This window comes from Monopterus albus, unplaced genomic scaffold, assembly GCF_001952655.1.
Source record: "Monopterus albus unplaced genomic scaffold, M_albus_1.0 scaffold8.1, whole genome shotgun sequence".
NCBI lineage: Eukaryota > Metazoa > Chordata > Actinopteri > Synbranchiformes > Synbranchidae > Monopterus > Monopterus albus.
Genome location: NW_018127888.1, coordinates 206,899 through 216,598, shown reverse-complemented (window position 1 = coordinate 216,598; position 9,700 = coordinate 206,899). Strand labels below are relative to the sequence as shown.

General features: G+C 40.4%; 1 protein-coding gene across 2 annotated transcripts in view; it reads left to right on the top strand.

Annotated features, from left to right (window-relative positions):
- ankrd13b (ankyrin repeat domain 13B) overlaps window positions 1-9,700 on the top strand; it is a 36,066-nt gene that overhangs the window by 9,024 nt on the left and 17,342 nt on the right. For both annotated transcript variants that reach the window (XM_020587483.1, XM_020587491.1), the window contains exons 2-5: window positions 6,280-6,415; window positions 7,424-7,548; window positions 8,675-8,720; window positions 9,164-9,307. In XM_020587483.1, coding sequence (XP_020443139.1) covers window positions 6,280-6,415; window positions 7,424-7,548; window positions 8,675-8,720; window positions 9,164-9,307 — 451 coding nt within the window. The remainder of the gene's footprint in view (window positions 1-6,279; window positions 6,416-7,423; window positions 7,549-8,674; window positions 8,721-9,163; window positions 9,308-9,700) is intronic.

The window sequence follows — 9,700 nt, the reverse complement described above, 5'->3', positions numbered from 1 at the left end:
TCGGCTGGTATTTTGGTGAGGTCTGACAGTTCACTGCGAGGAACAGGTGTCCGAACCTTTAGACAAACATCAGAAAAGCTCTCTTTTTACTTCTCTCTTTGCCACGATGACAGGCCCATCAGCATCCCACCCCTTGTCCTTCATCTCTGTCTGTGTGTCTTGCTGTCTGAAGACACTAAAGATGACAGTAAGCAGACATCATGCAGTGAAATAGAGAAACATTAAATATGCTGGAACGTAGGTCAGTATTGGTATTATCGCTGGGTGATCTGATACATTTGGTTGTGCTTCAAGAATTCACTCAGTTCACAGTCCTTTAATGCACCAGCACAAATGGACTCGTGGCTGTGTTAAGATGAGCGTGAGACATCGTGGGTGGTTTTGTTATTCTTCTGAGGGGTTATCACCACCACCTGTTCTGCTCACTCTGTGGTGCAAGTTTTGTACTTGTTCTTTTATTTCTGAAGCAGTGTCACATAGATCAGAGTTTCATGGCAGTCTAGTGTTTGTCAAGTCTCCTCTGGATGGAGAATCTCATGCGTGGGGGGAGCAGGGAGGAGAAGTTATTTTTACACTCCTCCCTCCCATCACCATCCTCTGCTCCTGTGTGCCCCATGGACAAACATTTTGGAAAAGCTGCTGCATGTGTATATGCACAGTGTTGTGTGTGTGTGTGTGTGTGTGTGTGTGTGTGAGAAAGATTGATGTTGGCTTAAGTACCTGCCAAGCTGCATCAGGCCAGGCACATACTGAGGGTGGGAGAGAGGGGGATAGAAAAACGGAGGGAGCGGTAGTGAAAGAAGGAGCAGATGCCACAGATAGAGGTGCATATCAATAATGCAACCTGCACTGAGCTCACTGTTGAGGCAGGGCAACATGGGAAGGAGCGAAGGGAGAGAGGAAAGCAGAGGAGAACTAGGAAAGAGTTTTATTTTAAGATGTAGATATAGGTTAGAGAGAGACAGGAAAGAGTTCATTGTGCATATAAATTGTTAAGGTGACGGACAGACCAAGCAAGCAGAGGTAGATCTATAGGAGAAGGTTAAAAATGCTGAAGCCATGAGAGACGTTTTAGAGAAGTGGTGGAAGGAGTCTTAAGTAGAACACATCTAGAGCTAAAAAAAAAATTCAAATTTTTACATCACATGTTTTCTTCATATTGCATATCACCATAATGACAACAATCTCTTCTTATTGCGAAACACTGTTTTGATAGGCTGAGAGTTTTTATAAGGAGAACAGACACTCAGAAACTAGACTGGAGAAATAATTTAAGGTCACTTCTTTCCCTGGCTTAACAACAGAATAGACCAAGTGCTTTGCAGTGTCTGCACAGTGATGACAATCTCATCTGTACTCCATTTCAAAAGCAAAAGGTTAAAAGGTAGCTCTAAAAGGAAGTTCATCAGTTAATTAAAGCGGTCACATGCAGCCACTTTTGCAGTAACAGCTTTTATAATTATGCAGTTACTCTGATATGGATGATGCTTAAACCTTTGGCAGAACAGGTCAACAATATGGAAGCTATGTGTATATCCTTTCTTTCCGAAAGTTAAATGACAAGATTGATACCTCTAAGAAAATACACCAGTTTATTAGATACACCTAAAACTAACTAACTGAGGCTCAGCTAAACAAAAACACCTCTCTATGTGTCATGGGCCAACCCTTCATCACCATCTTCATGTGCCCCCATTAATGACCTCTGTTGTAATTTTTTAAAAATATTTATTTATTTATTCATTCGAGTGAAGATAGGGAGCCAAGAGATGAGCAGTGATGACATAATGCCCCTACTGTAACTACTGAACAACACAAGTCAAACAAGACCAGTGAGACTGCCCTGTCTATGTGTTTATGTGTGTGCCAGAGGGAACGAGAATGCACGGCCCATTAGTCGTAAACAACTATTTCCTCTAGAGATTTTGTATTTTGTTAATGGGTTTGGGGAACTCAAAGTGCTTTTCATCATGTCCTAGTTTATGTGTGTTGTATACTGTGTTTCTGTTTAGTGCATTAAATGTTTGATGATGGTGAATATTTTAGCATGTCGCCCTGTGTCACCACTGCTTATCCACACATCCTTTTTCCATCAATGAAGTTTGTACCGTTTTGAACTTTATCTAGAATTTACTGTGTAAATTACAGCTCTCCGTGTGCCGTGTTAACTCCGACTACCATCTGTCACCATATTCAATTTTTCTCTGTCCCAGCTGCCACTGATGTGAATTAGGCCGAATGAACCAGAGCAAATCACAGAGGCTGCAGGTTGAGACCGACACTGCTTTCCAATAGCACTTCAAGGTGTCATCACAACAAATTTCTCTCATACTGACTTGTGTTGATTTGAAAAATTGACTTTGCAGGATGACACATATCCCTATGTGTTGTATTACAGTGTAGGTTGCTAATCATAATGAAGGGAAACTGATGATGGAGAGAGTGCTAGATGAAAATATCAATCCTGATTGGGGATGCCTGGCCCTTTGAAACATCTGTTTGAGCAAGGCACCTAAAACTGCACCTTCACTGGATTTACCAAACAGTCATATTGCTTATCTGTGTAGTCATATTATGCCTTATATTCCAACAACAGTGCAGGATCTAGGAAGGGTATTCTCAGAATCTTGGTAGCAAGAGGAATTTGGGATAATTAATTCCATGTCATCCTCTGTTAAAGTTCTATGTGCTGTTATCTAGTTGACTTGAAGAATTGTTCAATTGGTAATATTCTGTTATTGGGTTGTAATGGGAGGAAAATGAGAAAAAAGTAGAAAGGATTTCTGCTAAAACATATTGCTGAAAAATCTTCAATTAAACAAAACCGCAGGACTGTCAGCAAAGATGCTGAGAATCTTCTCTGGTAATACACAGTATAGGTATGTGGCAGCAGCTCTCACTTAAGAAGTTCTGACTTTGAATAAGGTCGAGCAATAGAAATAAGGCTAATTGTGATAGACCAACAAGCCAATGTGCACTCAGTAACATTTCAGGGTTTCATTCGTCATGCTTAGACTGACTTGCAGTCACCAATATAATGGATATAGCAAATAATACAGCATGCCTGGTAGCATAATGCATCACAGAGAAGTGTCATTGGGAAAAATATAAGCCAAGAAGACAGGGTAAATATATTCTCCTCTTCTCGCTTTTTTTAATCATTCTATAACCATGACTGGAGCTACATCAGTTGTGGAGATGAGGGAGAGCTACTTAAGTTACAGTTCAGTGGATGGTTCTGTTGTCTCTGTCATTCTGTGTTATACTGTTTTTGGCAGCATCCTTTACTCTCCCTGACCTGTCTCCTTTTATATCCTCCCTTTCTTCTATAATCATCCTGCTTTCATGAATTTCCCTCCCCTTCTTTCTGTCTCCTACCATCTCACCACATTTCTGTTTATTTGCTCCCTCATTAGCAGCTCTCTTTCACCCACCCCAGCTCCTTTTATGGCATTATGCTGCATTTCAGCCTCAGGTCTTGTGTCCAGGGTAATTCAAAAGGGGTAAAGCTGTAAAATAAGCTTTAAACTATTAAACACCAACATTACGTGCAGCCACATAAAGAGGGAGCAAAGGATGAAAAGTCAGCTATGAGACAGTGCAAGTGCCATAAAAAGACAAAAAGGATCTTCCAGCTCGTCCATCCTTCTCTATTCATCATTTTTGTTCCAGTCCTTCTGCTCTTTTTTCTTTCCACTTCATGTTCTTTCATCAATATGTGAAACGTTTCTTTCCAAAATACCACATTTTCTGAACGTTACTAATAATATTCAGAGGTGGTTTTTACTTGCTTAGTTCATTTAGACTTCCTGTCTAAATTTTTCCCGTGACTGTCGTGTTGTTCACATTTATCCATGCATGAACCTGTGTTATCTATATTGTCCTTTGAGGCACTGCTTGTGTTAAACACGTGCACACACACAACACTGAGAGCGGCTGTATTTGCATGTTCCACCTGGAGTCCGCTCATTATGTAGCGCACACAAACAAAGCTGACGGTTCGCTTTCTCCCCCTGCCCTGTTATGACGCACCATCCATCTATTCCCCAGCCTCCACTACTCCTGAGGGACTCCCTCATGTTGTTGTGTCCTTCAGATCCCCTCTGTGCCTCCTCTGCTCTAAATTTCTTTCTCCATTTGTCCTCACCCTTCAACATATCTTTCTCTGTTTCTTAAAACAGACAATACTCTATCCACCTTATTTGCATCTGCCTCTGTCTCTTTCACACTTTCACGCTCTGTTCATCCATATCATGTCTTTCATATTTAAACATATACTCTATGTTTGTGTGGGCCTTATGCAGTTTTCCTCATTTCCCTTGCAAATTGGAGGCTGCAGTAACTGAGTGATAATGTGAGTTTTTTTTCCCGGTGTGTAGTTCTCAGATAACCAGTGTTGGACAGTAGCTGCCAGATATTTTTATTAGATTATTATACAATGAGTGTAGTAAATATTCAGAGCAGCTTGCTCATTTTGAATTTTTTGTTTAGTCTGGTCCTAGTTGCTTAAAAATTCATCTTGAATACATTTGCTCCATTTCTGCTGCTTTGATTTAAGGGTTTATGTGGATCAATAAGGACTCAGGCCTTCCCCTTGCTCATCTATGCAATATTTCTGTTATGTTGTACATATTATACTGTAGATACACTATAAAAAAAACAAATCAAACACTCAATGTTCTCCAAATGGTCTCATTTTTAGAAAGCATTTTCCACAGATTCCTTAAGGTTATTTTAAACTGCTGATTGTGACCTAGCTTCAAGAGTAATCCTTAATTAGAATTCAAGACCACAATGGGCTGACAGTACTGACCTTGGATCAGTCTAGGCCCTGGATAATGATAGCCGTCAGCAGCTCTGTTTAATTGGATGGCAGATCCGAGATCAGTGTTGTAAATTTGCTGATTTTGAAAGAACACACTGCAGAGGGAACCGACGTGAACAGCCTAGGGAACAGACAGAGAGAGGGAGAGGCAATTTCATTCAGAGCAATACATCTAGTTGTTGAGACATGCCATCTCATTAGGTGTACAACCACCATAGCTCATGTAGTAATAAGCAGATTGAAAGCAATGTGGGCACTGCTGCTGTTTGACATGATTACACTTGTAGGTTGTAGGTTGCTGATCAGTAATGATATGTTACTCTGCAACATATTCTGGATTATCATATAGACAAAGGGTGTCAATAGTGAGTGACTTGTCCATTCATCTTTTTCAACATGCCTGGCCTGGCACACCTACTGTTTAAATACATGTGAAGCAAAGGAAGACCTGCAAACAACTATTTCTTTCCAACCTGGACTCAGTATATCTGACATGTATCAAAATCAGATGATAAATTCCCTTGACATATTGCTCAAAAGTCAATAATGCTTTAGGTACTAACGGTAATTAAGTACCTCCTTATTTCACAATTTAGAAAACCTTTCTTATTCACTACAGTGCCAAGAGTTGCATGATAAGATTGATTTTCCAGAGACTTTTGCCTCTGTATGCTAATATATATGCTGCAGCCAACAATTAGCATAGCTTAGCATTTAAGACTAGTAGCACAGGGAAACAGCTGCCCACAAGGCTACATTGTTTGTTAGGGCCAAATAACAGATACATTAAAAAAAAATAATAAAAGTTACATATATGCTAGAATTATTTCACAAAATCACAGTGTCTACCCACACTTAACACTCACTAATTATGCTGTTAGACTTTAGAGGTGCTGCTAAATATGCAGAGGTTTTAAATATTTGGGCAGATCCGTGTGATCCCAGTCTTTATGTTGTATTACGTATATAGAGAAGCATTAAAAAAACATTTTGGTCACAAAGAAGCTGTAGGTTATATACAGTACTTTGACTTGACGTTTTGAGGAGAGTGCTGTTTGCAAGATTCAAACTGCCAACTTTCTTCCAGGTTTTGAAGAATAGGAGACAATGGGCTGCATTAAAGCTCTGAGTATTGAGTAAAAGGGTGGATGATATTGTCGGTGTGAAGCTATACTCAGTCCATCCGGCCATGCTGGAGTGATAACTTATCAATTAGCACCTGTCACTGTCTCTCTGTCCATCATCATCTTCACACTTATATTGCTATTAGATTTTTTTGTTTCTTCCTCCCCATGTGTCTGAGCTAGAGGAGCACTACAGTAACACGCAATTAATCTCCTATCTGCTCCTCTTTCCTTTTTGCCCTCTCTTGTACATTCCCCTCTCTACAACTACAAATGCTTTGTCCTTCTTCTCATTTATGTATTTTCTCCTCCTTCTCTTCCCACATCCAGATCGAATTAGAATGTCTGGACCCTCGCGGTCGGACTCCTCTCCACCTGGCTGTCACTTTGGGCCACCTGGACTGTGCCAGGGTCCTGCTGCAGCACGGAGCTGATGTTAGCAAGGAGAACCGCAATGGGTGGACTGGTGAGTGTGTGTGACCTGGGAGGAGCTGGAGTTAAAAATGAGATCATGGTGAAGGTGAATGATAGAGATAAAACTGGTATGAATTTCCTTACAGTATCTTTCATTGCAAATATCTGTGAAAGCTACACAGATGTGTACCAGCTTCTCCTGATATTCCAGAATTTATTATAAAAAATTTCACACAATTTGGCCCAGAATTTTGTTATTTTTTTAAGAACTGTTTAGTTTTTATTATTATTTTTTTGTTATTATAAAAATATTAAGTCTATATGAGTTATTTTACATGAGCGCTGGTCTTGTCCTCTTAGTGATCCTGATTGGTTTAGAAAATGCAAAACACTCATGCTGCTGCTTCACCACCTCTTCCACAGAACAACAGTGGCTTCTGCCAGAGATCACCTCTCTGCTGGCACTGTGCAAATGTAGTGTGGAGTGTGGAGTTAGGTCTGGCAATGAGAGACTAATGGAGCATGAAATCAATTCATTTTTTAACCTTGAAAGTATATTGGCTTTGCTGAGGTCCAATATTCCTCATTAATTGTCTTTGGTTTTTCATTTTTATTGTCATTTCCTATTTATTGTCAGTTTGTGTAATGAGGCGATCAACTCTAAGCTTTCTTGTCTTGATAATGGATTAGGTGTTATGAGAATAAGTGAGATGTTAATTTGAGTTTGTTCTGATTACTATGTCGTCTCAGTAGGTTCAGTAGATTACAGTCACCAGTTTTATTATCTCATCATCACAAACTACATGTAGATTGTTTCAGCTGTGTTAGCCTTTACTCATATGTTTGCTAATAGAAAGAGAGAAATAAAACTGTTCTATACAGTAAGTGTAGAACAGCCTGTAAGATTACCAGCCAATTAGCGGTCTGATAAATGATGGGCCTACTTCAGTTTCAGCAGTTCTCACTACCCTCTCCCACCTTAAATGTTCAATTACATCAATTATAGATGAGGCCTGAGTGATTGGCTCTGTTTTACTGTCCCACTCTCCCGCTCTTTTAGTTCTTCAGGAGGCAGTGAGTACCAGAAATCCAGAGTTGGTACGTCTTGTGCTTCGTTACCGTGACTACCAGAGGACTGCCAAGAGACTGGCGGGCATCCCCGTCCTGCTGGAGCGGCTTCGCCAAGTGGGATGTGACACAAACACTTTGATGCGTACATGGAAAAACACACTTCCATGATCACACACAAACACACATTTGTTTTTTTTTGTAGTTGTGAGGACCTTCATAGACACAATGAATTCCTTATCCCCTTACCCTGCCCTTAACCGTAAAACAGATTTTTTACTCTCAAAAAGACCTTTGAAGTCGTGAGGACCAGCCAGTATATCCTCACAGTGATGGGACTAAACTAGAATTTGTCCACACAACCATAAAAATGCATGTACGCGGGCAGCTGCACAAAGGCACATCAGTGGGGTTTATAATTTGCATTTGTTTAAAATGTAGATGAATCTTTTTAATATTTACATCTTTGTTTTAGATCAAAATATCCTCAGTTGTGTTTGAAAGTATTAATAATTTTGCTTACTATTTGACAAGGGAATACACCCAAAGGAAATGTTTCCATGTTGTAAAAGCCTTTGTCTCTGGGTAATATGCATCATCACTATCCTCTAAAGGGTACAAGGTGCCATCCTGTAACAGCACTATAGTTGTGATGGAAAATCGGAGAGGGGAGAGCCTGAAAGTTGATGATTATAATCCTGCCAGAAAAATGTAGAGCTGCAGCAGAACTGTAGAGAGCAGTGGCAAAAATACAGGGAACTGCCTTCACACAGTCTGTCTTCCTGTGTGTTTGCTCCAGCTGGCTCACACACACAAACACAATTACACACACACACCCTCTAGCATACCTACAGTACATGGTAAATACAACACCCTCACACTCAGGCACACATGCACTTCCAAACCTCACACACATCGTGGAGTTCTTCATCTGCCGCTGCTCTTACTCACATCACCCTCCTCCTTGTCCCTCAGTCCATCAGTTCTATTATTAACCCACATATAAAGACAACCACTTGTCTGTGCCAGTCTCTCCATCTTTAGCACAGACAATGAAGCAACATCATTGTATTTGTTTCCTCTTTTCCCTCCACTGTCCCCCTTTCCTTGTCTGTCTAGTCATCTTTTAATTCACCAGTCTCTTTCGGCCCAGCTTTCTCCATCTGTCTTCCTCTTTATTAATGTCGGTTTCTTTCTCATATGTCTTCCTCTCACTCTGTCTCTTCCTTCGCTCCCTGTCCAGGCCCAAGACTTCTATGTGGAGATGAAATGGGAGTTTACCAGCTGGGGTGAGTACAGGCTTTGTGTCATTCCAGCCAGTAAAACAGTCCAGTGCTGACCAGTTAGAGCTAATCATGTTATCCTCTCCCTCTGGGGCTGAAATGGCCTTTTCTCCTGATGTACTGGTCACTGATGCTCACACACTTCCTGCACAGCAGATTGTCTGCCTGGCTTTGGTTTTAAACTAAAGAGCATGTGCATTTTATCTGAAGTGCTTTACAAAGCCACAAGTAGATATATGTAAAACTTGAGTCTCTGTAATGGTTTCTGTGCATACTGTATATTTTTGTCGTTGCATACGTTTGTGCCATCTGAGCAGTGAGCCCAAAAACTGATAACATGAATCATATAAAAACAATAGAATAAAAAAGAGAACTACTGTATGAAAACCTGTAAACATCCATTAGGAAAGACAGTTTGGTTCAATGTGTGTCTGTTTGTGTGTCCTTAGTGCCTCTGGTGTCTCGTATCTGTCCCAGTGACACCTACAGAGTTTGGAAGAGTGGCCAGTGTCTCCGTGTTGACACAACCTTGATGGGCTTTGAACAAATGACGTGGCAGAGAGGAAACCGCAGCTTCATTTTCAGGGGACAAGGTATCTCATTTTCTTTTTACGGTCCAATCTTCTTTCCTGTCTTCTTTCCTCTTCCCATGTGTCTTCTGATTTTCCATTTTCATTTGCATTTAGTCCACTGAAATAACTTCACTTTCAGCATTGAAAAATGATGCATGAGACATCACGGATCTGATGTAGTTATTAAAAAAAATATTGAAAGAAGATTGCATTGCAGTTATTGTTGTGGTAGTGTAATATTGTATAAAAAGAGGTCATGGAACATTTCACTGGAGTACTTTTTACACAGGCCATTCATGTGAATTTACAGGCACAGTCGCACAGGCTTCATCTGAAGTGAATGTGATATGGAGCAAATATTCACAGTTAGTGCAGGTGTGATTGCAGCCTTACTTTCCAGGATGATCCTCCCAG